Genomic DNA, 24,397 nt, shown 5'->3' on the forward strand with positions numbered 1-24,397 from the left:
GTCCATTGCTTCGAGACATCACGTGTCACGGTGTTTGATTGCTGACGTCACACAGCCATTGCGTCATAACTTCAGACGCTGCGCAGCAAAGGAGTTTGGTGTGGGGGGGGGGGGGGGCAGAGGACGACGTCAGCACGCCTTCTAACGGATCTCTTGAGGAAATATCACTGCTACTAAGAAGTCTTCCAAGATTGAGGAAAGTAAAGGTAATATTACACTTACTTTCGATTTATATGTTTTTTCTTTCAATTCAAAGTAAGCAATATATTCAAAGTTAAGGATTGCATTTATCATAAACAATAATACAAATAACACTGTCACATAACTCAAAAGTTTGATCTTTGAATCTGTGAACATATAACATCATAATGTTTATATAACATTTTTATTTAATGGCCACCGCTTCCTTTTGAATTTTCAGGAGAGGCGTGTAATAGTTTCAACATAATATTATTCCCTTTTCAATGGGACAATAGTGAAGTGCAAAATAGAAAGCAAATTATATATATAATATATATATATATGTGTGTGTGTGTGTAACAATGAAGCAATATAAACAAAACAGATATTTGTGAAAATTGACACAGAAGAGAACTGAAAAGATGGATTTGATACTGCCCACGGTATTGATATCATCCCCCTGAGCTTAGGGTGCCCAGAAGTCCAGATCTACCCGTTTTTCAGGAAACAGGCCTTGGTGTAAAAAGTTATGACACCCATGGCATCAAAGCAGCAAAGAAGCTTTAAAAAGACATCATCACAAGAGATGATGAATCTGCACGTCTTTGTCACAATGCTCCACAACCTCCATCATCATGACCACATCACATCATCCCCACCAAGCAGAAGCTCTCACATCCATCCCTTGTCTCACCAGTGAAAGGTTTTCTGTGGATGCTAGGACGAATACCGACATGAAGGGATTCTGCGGTAGGCTCCTCACCTGCTCTCATCAAGAGGAGGATGGCGACGACAATGACGCGGCTCCTCCGCCACGCAGCCTGGCATCGGTGGATAAAGAAGGCAAACAGGAGAACTCCATCCAGAGTTTTACAGAGGATGGACAGCTCATCCCACAGTGTCGGATCTGCTTCCAGGGATCAGAGAAGGTATACTTTGAACTCCTTGATTGTCTTTTCTTGACAACATTCTCTATACTTCAAATTAAACGTGAAACATGATGGAGGATTAGGGCCACACTGAGAACAGACGATGAACACACTAACACTCGGTCGTGGACACTCTGGAGGCCACTGTACTTACTACTCAAACTACTACTCAAAACTACTTCGCTACTCAAATTTCCAGTTTTGAGCTGTTTAGACCTTTTTGTCTGTCTGAGGAAGCTGCCGGCCGCAGTTGCCATATTAGAGCTGACGCACTTTACATTCATTTAAATGCAACATACACAAATCCTGTTCTATATGTACATACATACATACATATATACATGTGTGTATATAAAAGTGACTTGTCGGTCATTTTCTTTCAAATGAAAGCCATTTTCTGGACATGCCTGATTGAAATTTGAAGACCAGTTGAAAAATTGCAAGTATCAACATTCTGCACTGTTGGATCCTAAGAGGATTCTAAGCAGAGCTTCAAAATGCAACAAGAAGAAATGGGGAGATACCAAAAAAAAGCAATTTATAGCAAATAAGCATGAAAGTGAAAAGGCCTGTTCATCAGCTGATGGAAAGTTTAAGAGCGCAGCCTTTAAAAGACAAAATCTGGATTGAATGTGATTGTGTCAGGTATTCATCTGGATGAATGTTGGGCTGCCTCAGCAACATCGTCCATCCTCGGCCCAGATGAGGGTTGTTCCTGGTGCTGTGTACAGACGCCATCTGTTGGAAAAGGCTTTTTGAGAATAAAAAAATGTCTTCAAAGGCCACAAAATTGTTGTTTGGAATTGGCACAAGTGTACCAAACATTTTTTGGTACACCACAGGGCTCTACATTAAAAACAAAAATGACTTACCCATGGGGAATCCTTAAGGTGAGAACTACTTGCCCCAACTTTCCCCATGTAAAATGAAAAGCCTGCCATAATGATATCATGTAATTTACAACATACTACCTTACACATGGTAGTCGTAGTAAGCAGTGATATTTATAAGTTGTGCGCCACAATGAAACATTATTGAATAGACACATTTGTGTACTAGTAAAGTGTTTTGAATCCAGAATAAAAGCTCAATGGTCAAACAATAATTTGTGAAGCAAAGGTGAGAAAAATACACAGAGAAATGGAAGCGCTAGATTTTGTAGCTTGTGCAAAATCAGCACTTGGTATTGGATCTAATCGGTGGTGTTTCATTGTGACCACTTCAAATTGTCACAGCAATGTGATTCACTCACCTGTGCCATCATTTGATTTGCTAACCGCTAATAAAATACTTGTTTAGGAGGCACTGGTTCATCACTTTTTGCTGTTTTTTCTTCAGAAGTTGTTGAAGAATTAGACCATGTTGGCAGGATGTTTTCGTAGTCAAAGGATCGCTGATTGGTTGATCGCGAACAAGAACGGGTGTGGGTAAAACGCGGACTGTGGTCTACGGACTGCGGTCTAAATAAACGATTCTGATTGGTCCATTTCAAGATTTGCAAGGATTGGTTTGCAAATTACCACCCGAATTACGCCGTCCGTGTTTTACCAACACCCAACAAGAACCGCTTTTAAAAAAACTCTTAGCAGTATGGCATGCCAAAGTGCACTTGCCCGACGGGAATATCACTGATTGGATTTACTTGCCCCAATTTTGTTTTAACTTGCCCCGGGCCATCGGTACATCGTTATTGTCGAGCCCTGCACCAACTCCCACTTGTACACACAACTCACATGTTTGCCACACGGCACAGTGGAGTTGGCGCCATCATGAACCTTTGTTGGAACAATGGAGTTTCAGGTTGTGCAGGGTCGTCAAACGGCAAATGGTTATGTGAAGATGTTGCAGGGAGCATCTCTCACGACTGAAGGCCCTTGTCTATGTGGTAATGACAACACTGCAGGTGACAAAGGACTTCCCGAGGAATAAACTCTTTTGGACATCCTGCGTGTTCCATTAATCTAAATACAAATTAACGTTTAGGAATGAATGGCGAGGGAAGTTTACAAAGAAAACCCACTTTATTTCTATTTGAGGTTTTATGCACTATGAATCCAATAGTGCAAAAAGTAAATTCTTGTAATTTGAAGTACGGTACATGTATTCTGATTTTTTTGGTGCTGAATTAGGCGTACCGAGTGCCTCCATGTTGCACATGAGCGAGGGACAGCAAGTATAACGGTCTCACCAAATAGGCATGCGTCTACTCTATTGATATGATTTCCTATAGGAAAAATTGCTCCTGTTTTTGTACATTTCAGTTTTCGTCTGACAAATACGTTTTCTCTGTCATGCCTCCATGCATGCAGTCCTGGATGGATTCTTCTGGAATCCTCCACAGCTCACATGGAGGCAGGTGGGGACAGTAGGGAGGTTGCTCCAGTACAGTGATGTTCTTCTGGGCTAGGAACTCTTGTGTTGTTTCACACATGTTGTTGTCCTACCACAACTATGTTCTGCCCCTGTGGCAAGGACACAGTGGACATCCGAGAATACCATCACCATCAACAGTCCTGGAACTTTTCTGACACATACAGATGACCCGCCTCACCGTCATTAAGCATCCAAACTGCACATTCAAGGAGTTGATTTTGCAGTGAGATATCCATGCAAAACATTCTGTTGGCAGCTGGTGGAATACGGAGCAACGCGTTGCATGCATGAAGAATTAGCCGCAATCAGTTGAAAATAACCCCGCAGCTGCTTTGCAAACCAAATGATATCCAGAATGGAACTCAAGATGAAAGTGAAAGTGGGCAAGACAAGGAAGCGCCGCTGGTTTTAACTGTCAAACTGGGTCTCTGATGACCGTGTACTGTAGACATAGACTGTATATACAGCATTAGACTGTATATAAAGTCATAATTCGCCATTTATCATGGTTAATTGGTCACAGACCAGAAAAAGTGAACTGGTAATCTTTTGTAATTCCGGATTAGAAAACTAGTTTGACCTCATAAAATGTTATTTACAGCATTATTGGAGCCCTCTAGACCAGAGGTCTCAAACTCAATTTACTTGGGGGCCACTGGAGCTCGGGTCTGGGTGAGACTGGGCCGCATCAGGTTTTCCAAAAATAAAAAATAAAAAAACGCATTTATTAAAAACACATTTTTTTTTTAAAACTTCGCTTTGGTTCCAATTTTCTACAAGAAAAGCTCTGATAAAACATTCCACTGTTCTCAAATATCTTACTTTTTATTTTTCTACACAAAATAAAATAAAAAAAATAAATCAAGAATAAAGAAAATCAATCAATCAATAATAAATAAATAAATATAGTAATAATAATAATAATAATAAAACGGCAAATAATAAAAACTTAAGAAACCACATATAGTTGGTAGGTAGACAAATTATTTTTTTCAGATTAAAATGAACAAAGCATCATTAGAGCCCTGTAGACATGATAAAACACGACTATAGTCACATTTATACTCTTTTTATTTACAACATATTGCGCAACTGCAGGGTCTTGAGACACATGCTAACTCGCAAACTAGAGAGCTAGCGACCTAAACGGTAGCCTTCAAGTTATTTCCTTTAAACTGAAATAGCCAAAAACTTACCACTTCCACACAGATAGGGAGGATAACTATTAAGTTATTTAACCTTTAACATGAACATTAATCAAACGTAATAATTTTTGGGTACATGATATCATACAGCATCCATATCAAACTTGCGCGGGCCGCACTAACATTAAACTTTCATATCAAGACGGGGGCCTCAAACTAGTGTCCTGCGGGCCACATTTGGCCCATGGGCCGCGTGTTTGAGACCCCTGCTCTAGACATTATATTAACACACCTAGGGTCACCTTTGCACTGGTATGACCCAATATAGTAGAGACACTAAGAGTAAAAAAAAATAGACTACACATTAGAATTGGAGAGTACCTTGTTGTGGTTCATTTTTACTTTGTTTCTGTATAGTACTTACAGGGGGTTGCTATTGTGTCATCAATGTAACAATACTGACTACTGACCAGTATAAAATACGAGATATCATCACAATGTCTTTAAGTAAGTCTTCTGCATGCCTTATATTTGTATTTTAGGTCATTTAGCCATGCACTTTTATGCTTGAAAATGCTTAAGTGAGTCCAAAATGTGTAACATTTGCTTAAATATGACTTAATAGGTCATTTTAATTGAGAGTGAAGTTGACATTCCGAGCGCCAAGTGTCAAGGGCTTACTGTACTGTACAAGTACGAATACTATAGGGGATTATTAAAAAAAACCTTTACTAAACATGGAATTATAGTGTTTATTTACATTGTGTCCCCAAGCTTACTTGGAACCCACAAGCACTCCAGCTACGCTACAAAATAAACATTCCTAAGAGACGTTTAGAGCCTCATTATAAATTGTAAATAGTTTCATGGTAGCACTCTATCTACGACGGGAAGAGTACTGCAACTATGAATCCAGCAGAGGAAGTCTATCCATGCAACATTTTCCAGCAGGAAGATGTTTTGACAATGTGTGATGTGTAACTGCTCGCTTTGTAAGGACAGTCTTGTAGACTATGTGATTGTTTCTTAGTGTGTAGAATGAAATAAAAATATTTAATAACTAAAACACATATTGCAGCAGGGGTGTCCACAAAGTGCGGCACACGGGCCATTTGCACCTTACACCACATTCTACACATATAACGAGGCAAAAATTCTAACAGCAAAAATAGAAAAATCAGCGGTCATTTTATGAGAATAAAAATAAATTATTAAGAGACAAAAGTTATAGTTTTAGGAGAATAAAATGTGATCTTGGGATGCTGAATTGATGCCCCGATCAATCTAACAGGAATCTCCATCTATCCGTCTTCTATGCCACTTACCCTCATCGCTTAGTACCTGCTTTTGTCTTCACAGCTTCACACTAATGAAATTGAACATGCATCAGATTACAATTGAGTGCATCCCATAATCAGTTCACAGTTCCACATGTCCAAAAGGAGTAGGAAGAAGCAAAGCTTAGTAAATCCTACCCCTCCATCTGGTTTTACAACCAGTAACTGTTACAGTTGTTCACTTCCTGCTTTCAATAATATAGTTTAAGGTTTTTTTTTTTAATAATGTACCTCGTACCGAAGTACGAGGTGATATGAGCATCCAATGCCATAATGGGTACCATAGTAAGTGTCAATATAGTGATATATATAGCACATCATGACTGGTTCAAGACTCTTCATCCTTGTATTTAGCAAACATCAACTGCTTGTATTGTTTCTTGAATTGGCTCATCGTTGTACATTGTTTGAGGTCCTTACTCAATCCATTCCATTGTTTGATTCCACATACTGAAATAAGGAGTTATAGGCGGCATTATGAATTATCCTTACTGACCTTTTTTGCAGTACATTTAGCGAGTGAAGATTGCTTTTATAGTTATTACCCCATATTTACCCCATATTTCCAATATTAATGGGTCCATCATTATTTCCTTTTTCCAGCATCGGCGGGGGTAAATAAATGGGTGAAAACATTTACTACTCTTTGTGTCCTGCAGGGAGAGCTGGTGAGCCCCTGCCGCTGTGATGGCACCGTACGCTATACTCATGAGACTTGCCTTATCCGCTGGATCAGTGAAAAAGGTTCCTGGACCTGTGAGCTCTGCAACTTTGAGTACAGGGCCTATTCGCTTTGCACCAAGAACCCCCTGCAGGTACGGCAACGTCTCCATCTTGAAGGTTTGGACAAAGATTAGAAAAGTTGTGCCGAAAAATGTGATGCTGGTTAAGAAAAAGAAGCCAATGCAAAGAAAAGGGCAGCAAAAGAACGTCACACATAGGGTGGAGCTACAGAATTAGGAAAAGGAAATGTATAATTATTTGGATTATGGCTAATTTAAAGTACTATATTATAGTATTGAACATTATTTGTATTGTATAAAGTGTACAAAAAATGCCTTTTTAATATAATGAATATAAAGTAAATATTAGTCAACGACAACACCATTGAACACAAACTGTAGTTTTAAAAATCCAAAACTACACGGCCCTGTGTAAAAAAAGTGATTTCCCCCTAAAGCTAATAACTGGTTGGGCCACCCTTAGCAGCAACAACTGCAATCAAGCGTTTGTGATAACTTGCAATGAGTCTCTTACAGCGTTGGGGAGGAAGTTTGGGCCCACTCATCTTTGTAGAATTGTTGTCATTCATCCACATTGGAGGCTTTTCCAGCATGATGCCTTTTTAAGGTCATGCCACAGCATCTCAATAGGATTCAGGTCAGGACTTGGACTAGGCCACTCCAAAGCCATTCAGAGGTGGACTTGCTGGTGTTAATTTCAGTTCCTACATTTATCACAGCCAGTCTTCAAAGTCCTGAAGCAGCACAACAGCCCCATACCATCACACTCCCACCACCATATTTTACTGGTGCTATGTTTTTTCGGAAATGCACCGTTACTTTTACATTAGATGTAATGGGACACACACCTTTCAAAAAGCCGAACTTTTGTTTCACCAGACCACACCACTGTTCCATGTTTTTGCCATTTGTGGATAATGGCTCTCACTGTGGTTTGCTGCAGTCTCAAAGCTTTAGAAATGGCTTTATAACATCCCTCAGACTGATTTCAACTTATATCTGTTATGTCTTAACAGGGGGGCAAGCATTTTTCACACAGGACTATGTAGGTATGGATTTTTTTTCCCTCCCTTAATTTGTTATGTGTTCAGTTGTGTTGTCATTGAGTAGTAATTAAATCAGTTTGATGACTTGATCAGACAAACAAAATAAATCTGGAAGGGGACAAACCCTTTTTCACATCACTGCATATTAATATTTAAAATATAGTGTGGCAAACTTCAGCCCCACCAGAGCAACTTGCTTAACCCTTAGATGCATAAGTGGGTCAAAAATGACCCGGTCAGGTTGTTTTCTTTAAATATTTTCGTAATGAAAATTTTTCATTTCATATTCCAGGTATTCCTAAAAAAACATGTTTGTAATATCATGCCATTCACATTTTTAACTTACCTTTTATACATTTTAAGAAATTATAGTTTTTGTGTTACTACCCCAACCTTCCATAAATGGGTCAAAAATGACCCGGTCAGGTTGTTTTCTTGAAATATCTACATAATGAAAATTTGTCATCATTTCTTATTCCAGGTATTCCTAAAAAAACATGTTTTTGCTATCATACATTCACATTTTTAACTTACTTTTTATACATTTTAAGAAATTTTAGTTTTTGTGTTCCGACCCCAACCTTCCATAAGTGGGTCAAAAATGACTCGCATGTATTTTCTATGGAATCCAATCGGAACCTTTGATTCTTATCAACTTTGGCTGTCAGGAATAAATTAACTGTAGACCACACAGATTATGTCAGAAGTGTCACCCCTCAGGAAGATTATTTTACACATCAAGTGCTAATACAACAACAAGTATTATCTTCATATGATAATGTGTATGTGTCTGTTTACAACAATTACAATTAGCCTACTTTATAACTAGCTGACCTTAGCTGGCTAACATTACTATATGTATTGTTGGGTATTACTCTTTTGTTTCCTCATCCATGCCTTGGCTGCGAGATACACAGCTGAAATGGTCCTACAGATGCTGGATGAAATCATTCTTGTGAGGTCCTAAATATAATACTAAATATCATACAAGTGATTATTCTTAACCAAAATGGCAAAATTGGCATAAAAACGCATTGATTCTAGTATGGGTCATTTTTGACCCACTTAGTTGGGTTCCAGTGTGGGGTCCAGTCACTCGTGCATCTAAGGGTTAAAGGAAAAGATGTATATTTTTAGTAGCTAGTGTGTATTTTTGTCTACCATCACCAATAACTAAATGATTGATATGTTTGTGTTCTCAGTGGCAAGCGGTCTCACTGTCCATAGTTGAAAGGGTACAGATTTCAGCCACCATCCTGTGCGTCGTGTTCCTGCTGACAAGTGTGGCTTGGCTCCTGTGGTCCCTCCTGAGCTCCTCTGCAAAATGGCAGCGACAGGACTTTATATTTCAGATATGCTATGGCATGTATGGCTTCATGGACCTGGTTTGTGTAGGTTTGTGTCTTGCCATATTTTCAGTCATTCGGGTTTGATTTGTGTTGCCACGTGTACGTTGAAGCACGGTACGAGGTACATGCAAGGTACATGAAATGTACACATTAGGGGTGTGAATCTCTGCACTGAGGACCATTCGATACACATCTCCATGCACTGCCAGCGATTCGATACTTATGATAATAATGATATATGGAATTTTCTGGCGATGCGATACAATTACCCTCTTTGTGATGTGATAAGTTCAAATCAATGCAATCTGATATATGGTGCAATTTCTTGCGATATGATGCAATTCCGCGGGGGGTGCTGGAGCCTATCCCAGCTGTCTTCGGGCGAGAGGCGGGGTACACCCTGGACTGGTGGCCAGCCAATCACAGGGCACATATAGACAAACAACCATTCACACTCACATTCATACCTATGGACAATTTGGAGTCGCCAATTAACCTAGCATGTTTTTGGAATGTGGGAGTCCTAGTTGCAGGGACGGACAAATAGCTCCTGGACAATTTGGAAAGCAGCGGAAGATCCACTTATTCTGACCTGATTTGCTTGGTATTTCCCCGGTGTCGGACGATGAAATAGACGGGGAGGCAGCAGTAGACTTGTCTGTGTTTTGGTGTCCCCTTTTTAAGGGGGTCTGCATGTTTGCCGTGCTGCCATTGTACGGCTTCTTAACGTGGCATTCTTTTCAAATGACGGACGTTTTGTTGAGCTTTCCGCCTTTGAGAATCTGTAGTGTTTCCAAACATACTATTTAAATGTTGCGGGGGAGTTAAATATAGAAACTTCCTTGCTGCTGCTTGCGTGTGAACGTCCATGCTGTTTTACTAATAACGATGGTGCATTCATTGCACCTGGGGAACAGCATATGGGGTGAAGTTGAACATTAATAAAACGGCACTTGCATCGGATTTTACCGATACCCACAAATACATCGCGATGAATCTAGATTTCACCCGTCCATTACATCCATACTCAATGAATGAGCCGATTGACTCGCATTGCGCATCAATGTATCGATTAATCACGATTATTTTCCACACCCTTAGTACATATGTGTAGTCAAACCTCTGATTTGGCAACATTTTCTCCCTTAACCCAACTTTAGAATCAGAATCACAATTGCCAACTTTGTTCGGGGGTCCTTGAACGCACCATATTTGCCACGAAACATGCATTTCGGTGTGTGAGGCATATTTTCGGGGTTAGACCTGGTGAACAATGACTGTTGAAGAAGGGGAGGGTTCTGGAGCTGAATGGAATAATTACAGGAGTCACTTTTATTGCAAATATGAATCAAAAATGACAACATGCATGTGTCAAATACATTTTTATGGGCAAGTATTTGTGGATTTTTGTTCACTGGTAGGTGTGGAACAGAAACCATTTGCGACCTGCGGCTGTTTTTGTAATTGGCCTGTGGCACATTCCAAATATAAACAGCAAATTCTAAAAAAAAGCAGCAAAAATGGAAAAATCTAGTATTTTTGCAATAATGTCAAAATATTCATAGAAGGGGAGATGTTCAGAATGATATTCAAAGAATATCTTAATAGGAATGTCATGTTACTAGCATAGGGCGGCACGGCGGTTAAGTGGTTAGCGCGCAGACCTCACAGCTAGGAGACCAGGGTTCAATTCCACCCTCGGCCATCTCTGTGTGGAGTTTGCATGTTCTCCCCGTGCATGCGTGGGTTTTCTCCGGGTACTCCGGTTTCCTCCCACATTCCCAAAACATGCTAGGTTAATTGGCCACTCCAAATTGTCCATAGGTATGAATGTGAGTGTGAATGGTTGTTTGTCTATATGTGCCCTGTGATTGGCTGGCCACCAGTGCAGGGTGTACCCCGCCTCTCGCCCAAAGACAGCTGGGATGGGCTCCAGCACCCCCCGCGACCCTCGTGAGGAAAAAGCGGTAGAAAATGAATGAATGTTACTAGCATAGGGTTGAATTTTTTTAAAAATAGTACTAATATTAGAAACAAAAACAGAGGTTTTGGAAAAAATGATATTCTAATGAGAAAAAAATGTTGAATTTTTTTTTAGAATGAGCACAATAGGAGGGAAAAACTAATTATATTAGCATTGAGTTGAAATGCGGAAAATCTTTGTTGAAAATATGCGAACTAAAACAAAATTTGTTTTAGTTCTTGAAAATTTGGTTGGAAATCAGTTATGGTAGGATTCAAATCAAAATATGGTAGTAATACTATATATAAATATGAATAATATATTTCAATTTTTCTCAAATGGTTTGACTTAATTTTCAAAATATAAATAATGATAAATTAGTGACCTAGCGGTTGGCATATTGGCCTAACAGTCAGGAGATCTGGAAGATCTGGGTTGGCATTTTGACTCCATTCTGGTTAATACAGACCCCTCTCATCCCTTTTATGTACAGGACTTCTAATCCACGAGGGACCTGCTGTCATCCAGATCTTGAAGCGCTGGCTTACGCTTAACCATCATTGGAAGGTGCTTGATTATGAGAAAGAGAAAGACTTGGGCTTGGCACCAAGCGGTGATGCGGCAGGCAACGAGGAAACGGCAGACAGCCAGGAGGAGACTCACTGCGTCAAGACCTCCCTAGCGCAGCGCTTTGGCAACAAAGTTTCCTTCGTTTTCCACCAGCTACGGCCCAACAACCGTACCAATGCGGACACTGACGCGGACACTGATGCCGTCGACAACGAGGACGTGGTCGTGACGGTGACCACCATATGAATGCCTCGCATGTGGCAAAAACTTGCAGCATCTGCATACACAAGCATATCTTTTGTATGGCAACTGCTAATGAATATATGTCAATTATTTTTCACTGTTAAGACCAAATATTGAACAAGAAGAAAATAATGCTGATTTCTGTATTGACTATCAGCTTTGCTTATGGATCAGCCATTAAAAATCCAAATAAAATCTTAGATAAAGTGGTCTTATCAGTATATGGAATGTACACAGCAAATTTGTGGAGCGAACATTCTGGTAAAAAGGGAAGCTTTTTCCACTTTTCTGACTTATGTAGTTAGAATGTTGTATTCTCGTGTTAAACGATGCCTCAGATAATGTAGCTTGCACATTTGGAATGAGCCCTAAAAAGTTTGGGGTGGCTGAAAACGCTCTGAGCGGGCAATGCAAAACTGTTGCTTTGGGATGTCGAAGTGGGCATCCTTATGGGCTTTCAATTAGCCCATCCGGGCCTTGTTGAGGCTGACAGCAATGGGAAGAAACTGTCCTTGTGGCGTGAGGTTTTGGTCCTGATGGACCGCAGCCTCCTGCCCTGAGGGGGACGCTGGAATAGGTCTAGATCAGGGGTGCTCACACTTTTTCAGCATGTGAGCTACTTTTAAAATGACCGAGTCAAAATGATCTACCCACTACAAAAATGCAAAACATCTATTTTCAAATGTATTTAGGATTATTTGTACGTACAATGTATGTTGATGTACCTTACATAACCAAATGAGCCAATATTGCAAAACACACATAATTAACTATTAACATTTTTTGTAATTACCTCCACATTACTCCCCATTTCCCTTCTTTGGTACTGCGATGGTAGAATGGCATATGAGGCAAACGCACTTCGAAAAAGACATTGTGAAAAAAAAAGTCCACCTCCCATTCCGTATGGAAGTGATATGTTTTTGCCTTTTTACTTGGTCCAGCTCCTTCACTCATTTTAGTGACCATAAACTTTAGCGAGGGCTTAAAATCTAACGCAATTCGCCGACTAGCTTAGCACTTTGCATCGTTGTTTACGCATGAGTGGTGACCTAAAGGTCAAAATTCAGTTGTCATCTGACTGGTTGTCCTGTATGTCAATCAAGTAACGGGGATGGATGATAGGCTGACATCGTAAGTTCTGCTGCACTTAGAGACGTCGTTTGATTTGATTGGTCGCCCGAAGGGCAACATTCAGTTGTCATCTGAATGGCTGCCCTGTATATCAATCAAGTGACGGCATTGATGCGAGGATGATATTTTTTTAATGTCACGCCGCGATCGACCAGCGATCGACCAGTACCACCTCCGCGATCGTCCGGTAGATCGCGATCGACTTAATGAGCACCCCTGATCTAGAAAGTCTTCTGTGTGGGTTATTGTGTATAGCTGCTCTATACAAAGGGTTGAAAGATGAGCATAATCGGTCCTTTTTAAGCAGAGTTAAATTTGGAGAATTTAGAGGGTCTTTACCAATAAATCTGGTTTGTTGAGCGATACTATTTGTCAGAGTCATATTTTAGTGTTTTGAGAAGCAAAATATGAAATTGATCATTTTAATGTTAGACAGCCAATTTTTCAATTTTCAATTTTGTCATCTACACTAATAAAGGTGGGGCATGAAATATTATAGGATTTACATCTTATATGTGCTAGCAGATAATCTTAATAAATTGAATGAATTTGTTCCTCATTAAGTATGGTTTGCATTTCACAACTCCCACTGGTTGAATCCTCCAAGAACTCTGATGGTTGCTCAATCAAGACACTGGGCTCTAATTTTGATTTTTGTGACCGGCACAGCCCAGCGCAGAGCCAGTTCCGGTTAGCATAATACTTTGAGCTACCGTGAGGTTGAGTTTCCATTCTGCATGACGTCTTTGATCTGATTTGATAATTAATACAAAAATGTACATGCTGGTTTCAGACGCTTACATTAGTTACTGGTTGCTGGTTGCATTGAAATGTGCCTGACACTGTGAAAAATTTGCCTGTGAGGTTTTGGTGACGTGTCCTTTCTGCCAATTTACCACTGTGCAGGGTGCGCTTTGCCTGCGCCAAGGATAGATCAGGTCGGAGCTGGTGAGTCAAGCTGAAAATCTGGACACCTCCCCTGGTGCGCCACCACGTCCATCTTGGCACGGTCCAGTCTACCAAATTGGCTGCACCCAGTGGTGCACTGGCTCAAATGACCACTGCGTGGGCTGTGCCACACTCCACCGTCCTGCGCCACGAAATTAGAGCCCTTTGTTGAGTAATGTAGTGTGAGGTGATGGTCATGTATTGTCTTCAACCCGGGACTGCAGTCATGGTCTTCTCTCTTCTCAGAATGGGATGTTTAATGTGCTGGAGTAAATTCAGTGGTTTACCTCATGCTCCACAGTGTTTCACAAAACAGACTTTGCTATGTTTTTATTGCTCCGATGACTAAATCTAAAGCATTAAGTATGTTATTGACTGTTTTGTACAACTTAAGATGTGCCGTTATGACCTTCAAGGTGGTATAAATGTATTTTTGTTGCTCTAAATAAAAATATCTGTACATTGCAGCAGTATTTTTTCCATAGGATATGTCAATAATGTAGAATTGTTAACCCAAAAACATTTGAGGTGTTCCTTCAAGCACCAACATTTAAATTAACTTAACATTTAATTTAACGTTTCAGTGTTACATATACTCCATATCAGATTAGAACTTTAAAACCTGAGGAGTATTTATTCCAAAAGTCATTTTTTCTGCCAAAGTCAAATTTTCTGTGTATATATTGTCCTTTCTTGGAGTCCTTCCGACGGGGTTGACGATGGTTTGCTCAGTTGTTATTCGTAATGCAGCACTTCCTATTATAACTGAAAAGTCCAATCTGAGAATTACATTCTTTGATGCAATTGATGCAAATGAATATTCAGGCTTGACATGCTTCACTTGACATGCGCTTCTGTCTCTTTTGGGACTCGAGGCGCCTTTCTTCAGCTTCCTTAAAGGGGACCTATTATGCTTTTCCACTTTTCTGACCTATAAATAAAAAAAAGTGATGTCAAATGTTCATTTCACATTTCATTCCTCCTAATGTATTTTACATTGTTTTCTGCATGTAAAATGTGTTGTTTATATTTCTGGAGGTCTGGTACAAATTTTTAGGATTTACATTATGTCTTCGATTTTTGCAAGTTTCGGTTATTATTGACCTTTAGGAACAGATCAATGTCAAGAACCGATGGTCCACTGTATATTGCTAATTTAAAAGTCGGGATATAATGCCCGCAGTACCTTCAAGTGTTTGGCGCCCCCCAGGCAGCTGTAGGAACCGCTGCAGTCACGTTAACAATTACTCAACTTTGGAGTAACAGCGCCCCCCAGTGGTTACACGCACAAACCAACTGCACATCGGTAGAATGACGAGCTACACAATGCACATACATATATCTACCTAGGGTAGTAATATAGGAAACGAAAAAACACCACCAACAACAACAATATACACAAATTTAATTATGCCACCCACAGATAACAATGCCACCTTAACAGCAGGTGCAATCTCCTCAAATATGTGATCTTTGGTCACCTGCACGTGGAGTGGTGCTTCCTGTCAGCTAGCATAGCAACCACGTGCAGCTACATATTAGCATCTTCTGCCCATTCGGCGGATTTACTCAGATCTACATTCTCTTGTCGCTTAGTAACAACATAACAATCTCAAGGAAACTTACATCTCATCTCAGCTCAACAGGTGGTCCTCTTTGGTCCGTGAAATATTTCATTTTGACTTTCTCGTTTTTACTGAGCCCTTTTAATGAGTTGTAAACTGTCAAAAAAGAACAGTAGGTAGTAACACGTAAAAGTCTTTGATGTTGCCGACCGCAGGTTGCCCACTTTCAAACCGACTCCAAACTCATATTATATCGGCCCTTATCCATACCATAATTGATGTTTTTCAAGTTTGTTGCTTTCTTTGCTTGTGTGCTTTTCAACATCCACATCAAAAAAATAAAGCATACACACGAGCTGTTCGCAAAGCGGTTGCTTTAATGGTCGCACCAGGCTGAGGAGGGGGCTGGGCGAAAAGCCCTCGTGATCGACACGCCCCTCGCCTCTGATTGGTGCTCGCACTGCAGTTTTGGCGCCACTCGCTAGCGGAAGTGGTGCTAGGCCGTCTTCGCTGCAGGAGGAGCTTCTTCTTGTTTTGTTTTGTTTAGTCTTTTATTGTCCTAACTTCGCCCACCCGAAACCCGCCCCGAACGTCGGCGGTTAGCTCGGTCCGATGCGTGGGGAAGAGTCGTCCGATTCGGAGTCGGGCCGGATGGAGGAGAGCGTCGTCCGGAGGAATTTGGAAACGTTATGTCAGGAGCTCAACATGGACGAACACACCGCCACCCAGGCCATGGAGAACTTCACGGCAATATGGAACACATACACGCTGGAGGTGACGTCCGCCCTTCAAACTTATATGTTTATTAATTCTTCATGAACAATAACTACTGTATGCGCAGTTATTCACTTGTACGCCTATGAAGGGTTCACTTGCGGTCAAATATTCCTATGAACACACACGCCCTTTTAAACCGGAGTCAATGACGCAATACATGTTTGCTTATTGTGACAACGTGCAGGTAAAATCGCGAAATATACGAATACAATTAACAGGGAAAGTCTGACATTTTCCTAAATGGACTCCCCATGAACATGACGCCACTCCATATATTTACAGTTAAAATAATATCACATTTGTGTTCAATATTTACACTGCTGTAATTATTGTATGTTATTCTCTACAATAACATGCATTATTACATATTCATTTATACCTATCTCTTTATTGAGTTATTCCACATATTTAGTTATTTTGGCAGATTTAAGTTTTTTATTTTACCTTTTAATGTAGATTTTTTTTCATGTAAACTCTACTCTTTAATGTCACATATGTGCGTAATGTGTTAATTTGTGTAACTGTAAGGTGCTGAATGAGGCTTAAAAATAATGGTTAATACTACCAATATATTATTTGATTATTTGTTTGTCACTGGTTTATTAACAATGTCGGGGGGCTTGTTTGTTGTTTTTGGCGGGGTATCTGTACAGGGCGAGGTGGTCCACTGGTTGGCGTGCTCGCTCTACGCGGCATGCAGGAAAGGATCCACGCCCACTGTGGGCAAAGGCCTGATGGAGGGGAACTGCGTGTCACTCACTCGGATCCTCCGCACATCCAAACTCAGGTGAATCACCCAAACAGTAGGAGATTAACTGGTGAGAAGGTTGTTACCCAGCTCTCGTGTGCTCCTCTTCAAGTTTAATCCAGTTCTTCTCCAAGATGAAGAAGTGGGCCGACATGTCCAGCCTCCCTCAGGACTTCCGTCTGCGCATGGAGCAGCTGGAGCGCAACTTTGAGGTCTCCACAGTGATATTCCGCAAATTCGAGCCCATCTTCATGGCCATGTTCCAGAACCCGCTTGGAGGGGACCCGCCGCCTCGCCAGCCCCGCAGCAGGAAGCACAGGCACGCTGCGCAGGCTCGCCACCACCCGCGTGATGCGTATGACCGCCAGCTGTATTCACATGTCCTCCTTCCTCCTGTGCAGGCGGCTGCCTTGTCACATCAGCGACGTCTTCAAGTTCTGCTGGACCCTCTTTGTCCACACCAAAGGTACAAAACCCACCGCCCCACACACACTGCCACAAGTGACGTCACCTTAAAATGTGAATTTGCATGTGAAGGTAACTTCCACATGATTGGTGATGACCTGGTGAACTCGTACCACCTGCTGCTCTGCTGTCTGGACCTGGTCTTTGGAAATGCTCTGATGTGCGCAAACAGGAAGGAGCTCATCAACCCCGCCTTCATTGGTGAGAATGCACGTCTTCATTGCATTTTGAGTCACTGTGCTCGCGAGAGTCGACACTCAAATGAGCTAACAGACCCACCCGGTAGCAGGTACGGCCCCCATGTTGGGCACCGACGGGCACGTGTCGGCGGACGAGTCGCCTCCGTGCGTGCTGGAGAGGTTGTGTGAGCTGCACCACGGGCTGGTGGTGGAGGCCAAGGGCATCAAGCAGCACTACTTCAAACCATACATCCAGAAGCTGTTCCACAGACAGGTACACACACACACACACAGTAAGGAGTAGCTGATTTTATCTTGTCTTCGTTCTTTGCTGATCAGATCCTGAAAGGCAACGAGGAGCTTTTGACTGAACTGTTGGACCCTCAGAACTTTCTAGACAACAAGTGCGTGCAGCCACAATTCCCAGGTCACGCTCCTGCCACGTTTTCCTCTTCTGTGGTTCTGAACGTGTGTCATCTCTATGACAGCAAAGCCTTAAACCGAGAGTATGAGGAGTACGTGTTGACTGTGGGAGATTTTGACGAGCGCATCTTTCTGGATGCCGACGCCGATGAGGAAATCGGAACGCCGAGAAAAACTTTGCATCCGCCCCCCTCCAGCCAGATGAGCGTTCAGAAGCAGGTGCAGCATCAGGTGGAGAAGGTAAACACACAATACGTCACTTTGTTCTATTCTTCTTCGCCCTATGATGATGGAAAACAACCTTCTACAGCCCGTTTCTCTGGCGCCCTCTACCCCGCTGACGGGGCGTGTCTACCTGAAGGAGAAGGACCTGCTGGTCACGCCCGTTTCCTCGGCGACACAAAGCGTCAGCAGGCTGCAGAGCATGGTGGCTGGGCTTAGGACCGCCCCCAGTGAACAGCTGATGCAGATTTTCAAGTGAGTTGACTTTCTTTATGCTTCCAACTTGTGAGGAAAAACTTCTCAAACATGTTTGGACTGAAGGTCCTGCTCCCGAGACCCAACAGAGTCCATAGTGAGCCGAGTCAAGGCCCTTGGAAAGACCTTCAAAGAACACTACACCAACGACTCGGAGGACTCGCCGGGATCGCACATAGGTACACACACACACACACACACACACACACACACACACACACAAACGTATATAGAGTAATTCCTTGCCACTCTGTGTTTCGAATTTTGAACTTTCCCCTCAATGCGTAAATTCCTCAACGCTACTTCCTGCTTGCTGTGCAGCCTGTATGTCTATGGGATCATTGCAGGCCGACTTCGTATAAAATGCACTTCTGCCACCTTGGGGCCGTGTTTCCGGCTTAAAGCTGCACCAAACGTGCTCTCTTGTATGGCGGAGTTGTGTCATCACTTCTTTTTGCCTCGAGTGTAAAAAAAACGTGAAAGACGTGTAAATATAGACATTCATTCATTTTCTACCGCTTTTTCCTCACGTGGGTCGTGGGAGGTGCTGTAGCCTATCCCAGCTGTCTTCGGGCGAGAGGCAGGGTACACCCTGGACTGGTGGCCAGCCAATGACAGGGCACATATAGACAAACAACCATTCACACTCACATTCATACCTATGGACAATTTGGAGTCGCCAATTAACCTAGCATGTTTTTGGAATGTGGGAGGAAACCGGAGTACCCGGAGAAAACCCACGCATGCACGGGGAGAACATGCAAACTCCACACAGAGATGGCCGAGGGTGGAATTGAACCCTGGTGTCCTAGCTGTGAGGTCTGCACGCTAACCACTCAACCCGTCCCGCCCTAAATATAGACATATTTATGTAAAGAGTTTTAAAGCATGAAAATGGCTAAATATAAGGTACTTAGTAGACATTCAAATACGTGATTATATGTAGTATCTACATTGGTCACTTGGTCCCAGTTATGTTACATTGATGAAACATTAGCCACCACCGAAGTACTGAACAGAAACAGGAAGTAAAAAAAAAAAAGCAGCAGAAACAAGAAACTCCCAATGCCAACACGGGAGTCTATATTAGTTCTTATTTTCTCCTACTATGTCTACTATATAAGGTCATAAGAGGAAAAAGGTGACTATAGGGGTGTTATTTCATGCCTAGAGGCTCTAATAATGTTAAAAAAATCATATTCAGATCATAAACAGGTCTTCTATGCTCCAACTGCCAAAATATTTCATTTATAAATAAGGAATCCTTTGCTGAGCCGACCTACTGCATATACCAGGGATGTGCGCGCACACACACACACACAGTACATACAGATGATTTATGAGTGTGTTTTGTATCAGACTTTGCAGAGAGCCGTCTGAAGCTGGCTGAGATCCTCTTCTACAAAGTCCTGGAGAACGTCATGGCGCAGGAGACTAAGAGGCTGCACGGCAAAGACATGAGTGTAAGCAGACACACACATAAGCATACACACACATATAAACATACACACACAAAAGTACATCAAGTAGCATGGGGGGTTGCCGGAGGTAAAGTATTGTATTCAAAAGGGTTTCTTATATTCCAAAAAAGTCCAAATGATCCAGTTTTGTCAATGTTTATTCTGAACATGAAAAAGTCTTTCAGAGAATTAATGATTCTTCAAAACTAGATATGCTCATAGGCAAATAACGTTGGATGCCCTCCCTTTTTATTTTTTAATAATAACCTATTTTTGGGGCCTCTTGGCAGTAAGGGGACCTTGGAATTGTCCTAACGGCTCCCCCTTATACAACACAACGGGCCAAAGCACTCATCATAAATCAATGAAATAAATATACGCTTGAGCGTGCTTCTGGCTTTCCCAGGATGTCTTGCGGCACTTGTTTTGTTGAATGTGATGTGTTGTGAGTTTACATATGTTTTGTTATTCCCCATAGTGTAGTAGTTGCCCTGTGTGGGTGTGTTAGTTAGTGTGTTAGTTAGTGTTTGCACCATGATTGTAGTCAGTAATCTGTCAGTTTGTGCTGTCATCATTGTTTTAAAGTGGTCGCCGTGTGTGTGTGCGTGTGCGTTGTAGGCGTTACTGGAGCAGGACATCTTCCACTGCTCCCTGCTGGCGTGTTGTTTGGAGGTGGTCTTATTTTCTTACAGCTCACAGCGGACGTTCCCGTGGATCATCAATGTCTTCAAACTGGCCCCCTTCTACTTCTTTAAGGTGACACATCCACACATCTACCAATGTGTCCGATGCTGGAGCACGTTGACCTTCTGTGCTCTCCACGCATGTGCAGGTGATCGAGGTGTTCATCCGCTCAGAAGAAGGTTTGTCCAGAGACATGGTGAAGCATCTCAACCAGATCGAGGAGCAGGTGCTGGAGAGCCGGGCCTGGACGTCGGACTCGGCCCTGTGGAGCGCCTTGCGGGCCGCCGGGAACACTGTTCCCACCGTGGAGGAGGTGAGTGCACCAGTGGTCGTTTAAATGGGATTTTTACTTTCACTTTTCTTTTTTCTTTCTTTAATCAACTTGATGGGTGGCACGGCGGTCGAGTGGTTGGCGCACAGACCTCACAGCTAGGAGACCAGGGTTCAATTCCACCCTCGGCCATCTCTGTGTGGAGTTTGCATGTTCTCCCCGTGCATGCGTGGGTTTTCTCCGGGTACTCCGGTTTCCTCCCACATTCCAAAAACATGCTAGGTTAATTGGCCACTCCAAATTGTCCATAGGTATGAATGTGAGTGTGAATGGTTGTTTGTCTATATGTGCCCTGTGATTGGCTGGCCACCAGTCCAGGGTGTACCCCGCCTCTCACCCCAAGACAGCTGGGATAGGCTCCAGCACGCCCGCGACCCTCGTGAGGAAAAAGCGGTAGAAAATGAATGAATGAATAATCAACTTGATGTAACTAAACGTGGACACACGGCTTGACATGGTATGTTTTTCACCAGGTGAACTTCCCCTCCAGTCTGGACTCGGGGGCTTCTGCCCCCACCAGCGCCGCTCAGCCTCACCTCCCTCTGGTCGCCCTCTCTCCCATCATGCATCCTCGCATCAGAGAGTTCCGATCCGGTCTGGGCAGCGCACGTAAAGGTGAGCCGTCACATCAACTGTGTCTTGTTCACTCGCTCATCATCTTCTTCGTCCCTGCAGACGTGCCGCCATCTCCTCTGTCGGTGCACGACCGCTACAGCTCCCCCGCCGCCGGCAGCGCCAAGCGCCGTCTCTTTGGGGACGACCCCCCGGCCCCAATGTCCAGCCCCCTGCCGTCGCCGGCAAAGCGCCTGACGTTCAACACAAGCAGCACCTTGAAGATCGGCGCTCAGGGGACCCAAACGACGGTTCTGAGCATCCCGCTGCAAGGTCCGGGTGATGACATGACACCAAGCAGTACCAATAATTTCAAATAAATGAAAAAACATTAATGACAGTGTGCAAAATGGAATATTGTAATTGCCAGGCGGGAGCAACGAGCACACCATCACGCTGATCCCGGTTCAGCCGTGCGACACCTCGGGTGCCGTCACTGCCCAGTTCCTCCTGACCACCTCCCCGAGCCGCCCGACACCCCCGCCCGTTACATCCGAGCCCCAGACAGGAAGCGGGCGCCCACAACGCACAGGCTCCCTGGCCCTCTTCTTCAGGAAGGTACCAGATCATCAGCCGTGATGCTTCCATGCTGGATGTGTGAGATGATGATCTGATGCGTTTCAGGTGTACCACCTGGCCAGCGTCCGTCTCAGGGACTTGTGTGCCAAGCTGGACATCTCGTCTGAGCTGCGTGCCAAAATCTGGACGGGCTTTGAGCATTCTCTGGTCCACGCCACTGACCTGATGCGGGACCGCCACTTGGACCAGCTGCTCATGTGCAGCATTTACATCATCTCCAAGGTACCGTGCACATAGTGAAGCACTGGAAGTTGAAGTCATTGACTGCGTCCAACAGAGGGCGCCATCCAGTCAGGTCCAAGGACTGCTGTGGAAATCATATCACAAAGTTTTCATATGTATTTCGAATTGCAATACAGATTTTAGATGAATCAAAATGTGGTGACCTAAACATCCTGCCGCTTCAACCCCCCCATACAGATCTCCAAGGAGACACACCCTTTCCAGGACATCATGAAGTGTTACCGCAGCCAACCACAGGCCGGCAGCCACGTAAGAGACACGCCCATTGCAGGAAATGACCCTCTCCAGCATGCTTGCCCAGGTAACCTGTGTACGTGTCTGTAGGTGTACCGCAGCGTCCTCCTGCAGCATGTCCAAACGCAGCCGCCCCCGTCATCAGATGAGAACATGGAGGTGGATCCCGCATCGGGTGCCGAATGTAAGCGAGCCACATCAGCCGACACCGTCTTGGCCGCTCAAACAATCACATGTCATTCTTTTCACAGCGGCAGAGAAAAGCCGCCCAGCCTCCGGAGGAGGAGCCCACCAATCAAGCGAGGAGGAGCGAGGTGACCTCATCCAGTTTTACAACAACGTTTACGTGCTGAAGATGAAAAGCTTCGCCATGCGATACGCCACCCACGATAACAGAGTACGACGCCCCCCAGTGGTAAATAACTTCATTATCCTGATATGTACGTGTTTGTGTGTCTCAGGTGGATGCGCCGCCGCTCTCACCCTTCCCATCCGTACGAGCTCAGCCGCTCTCTCCTCGCCGCATCTCGCAGCGCCACTCCATCTACGTGTCGCCGCACAAAGGCTCCGCTGCTGCCACCCTGACGCCAAACTCCCTCATGTACCGCATCAACAGCAGCCCCTCCAAGGTGAGCGCGCACATGCACATCCCCACCCCGCGACATCACTAAATGGAAAAACCTGCTCCTGCAGGAGCTGTCGGACATCAACAGGATGATCCGGCAGGGCAGCGCCAGCCGCAAAAGGGCCTTCAACATGGAGGCTGACCTGACGATGTCATCGGCGTGCGACTCCCCCAGCAAGAGGACGTGTCCGGAGAGCAACAGCAATCCTGACGTGCTGCTTAAGCTGCTGCAGGACGTTGTGTCGGAGCGGCAGAACCACTGACGGACCACTCGTGCTAACGCTAGCAAAGCTAACGTGACTGGTGGTTATGCAGCTAATGCTAACACGACAGACATAAATAGCGCTATCATGCTAACACGAGTAGTCATTACAGAGCCAGCCTGCTTATGTGGTCTCTTGTCTGAGAGCTGCCGCCAACTGTCATGTGACCAGTCGCTAGCAGGCTAATGCTAGCTCGCTGAAGTTCAAAGCCAACAAGGATTTTCACAGACTCTTTTAAGAAAGGTTTTAAATTGTCTTAAAGGTGTTGCCCAAAACTGCATCCGACATCAACTCTTAGTAGGATGACTGCGAATTAGCGCAATGCTAACTGTTAGCATGTAACGGTGTGTTTTAATTTCGTAGGACTTTGTTGGACTGAAAGAGTTGAGGTGAGATTGGCCTTGGTTAAGAAGGAACGTCTTTGTCAAATGTTTTAAATGTCTGTTTTCATCTAATGTGCTTCTATACTATTTAATGTTGTAAAAATTCATTGTTAGCGTGTGCGTGTGTGTGTGTGTGTGTGTGTGTGTGTAGCATCTACACGCTTATTTCACCACTGAGTTTATAATCTTGACCTACATTGTGTCTAACTTGGTAGTTTTTGTAAAAAAAAAAAAGTGAGTTGAAGTGATTGCAATCAGGGCAGACTATTTGTTTAAAAAAACACTGAACTGAAATGTGTACTTTATACAAGTTCTGCACATTAAAACTTTAACAAATCTTTTCCTTTCACCTCGTATTTGTTAGCTTATTTTAAAATGTGTAACATATT

The 24,397-nt window shown here is 43.3% G+C and overlaps 2 protein-coding genes across 4 annotated transcripts; both read left to right on the top strand.

Annotated features, from left to right (window-relative positions):
• The first annotated feature begins 117 nt into the window (after positions 1 to 117).
• LOC131106448 (E3 ubiquitin-protein ligase MARCHF9-like) lies at positions 118 to 13,377 on the top strand. Of its 2 annotated transcripts, XM_058055527.1 has the most exons (5): positions 118 to 206; positions 878 to 1,109; positions 6,624 to 6,779; positions 8,956 to 9,148; positions 11,559 to 13,377. In XM_058055527.1, exons 2-5 carry the CDS (start codon positions 915 to 917, stop codon positions 11,879 to 11,881), a joined length of 867 nt encoding a protein of 288 aa, XP_057911510.1. In that variant the 5' UTR covers positions 118 to 206; positions 878 to 914; the 3' UTR covers positions 11,882 to 13,377. The 2 variants fall into 2 exon arrangements, with proteins under 2 accessions (XP_057911510.1, XP_057911509.1); XM_058055526.1 differs by lacking the exon at positions 118 to 206 and having other exon boundaries at positions 777 to 1,109.
• A 2,603-nt stretch (positions 13,378 to 15,980) lies between these two features.
• rbl1 (retinoblastoma-like 1 (p107)) lies at positions 15,981 to 24,334 on the top strand. 2 transcript variants are annotated; one of them, XM_058055518.1, is made up of 22 exons: positions 15,981 to 16,299; positions 16,956 to 17,089; positions 17,163 to 17,369; positions 17,452 to 17,516; positions 17,588 to 17,716; positions 17,802 to 17,968; positions 18,034 to 18,098; positions 18,183 to 18,357; positions 18,428 to 18,594; positions 18,661 to 18,773; positions 19,954 to 20,057; positions 20,673 to 20,810; positions 20,887 to 21,051; positions 21,543 to 21,684; positions 21,745 to 21,954; positions 22,052 to 22,239; positions 22,306 to 22,482; positions 22,681 to 22,752; positions 22,828 to 22,921; positions 22,989 to 23,134; positions 23,199 to 23,366; positions 23,431 to 24,334. In XM_058055518.1, the coding sequence occupies exons 1-22, from the start codon at positions 16,138 to 16,140 to the stop codon at positions 23,623 to 23,625; spliced, it is 3,183 nt and encodes a 1,060-aa protein (XP_057911501.1). In that variant the 5' UTR covers positions 15,981 to 16,137; the 3' UTR covers positions 23,626 to 24,334. The 2 variants fall into 2 exon arrangements, with proteins under 2 accessions (XP_057911501.1, XP_057911502.1); XM_058055519.1 differs by having other exon boundaries at positions 15,982 to 16,299; positions 17,805 to 17,968; positions 23,431 to 24,332.
• Positions 24,335 to 24,397: the final 63 nt, after the last annotated feature.

The sequence above is a fragment of the Doryrhamphus excisus genome, chromosome 18 (genome assembly GCF_030265055.1).
Source record: "Doryrhamphus excisus isolate RoL2022-K1 chromosome 18, RoL_Dexc_1.0, whole genome shotgun sequence".
NCBI lineage: Eukaryota > Metazoa > Chordata > Actinopteri > Syngnathiformes > Syngnathidae > Doryrhamphus > Doryrhamphus excisus.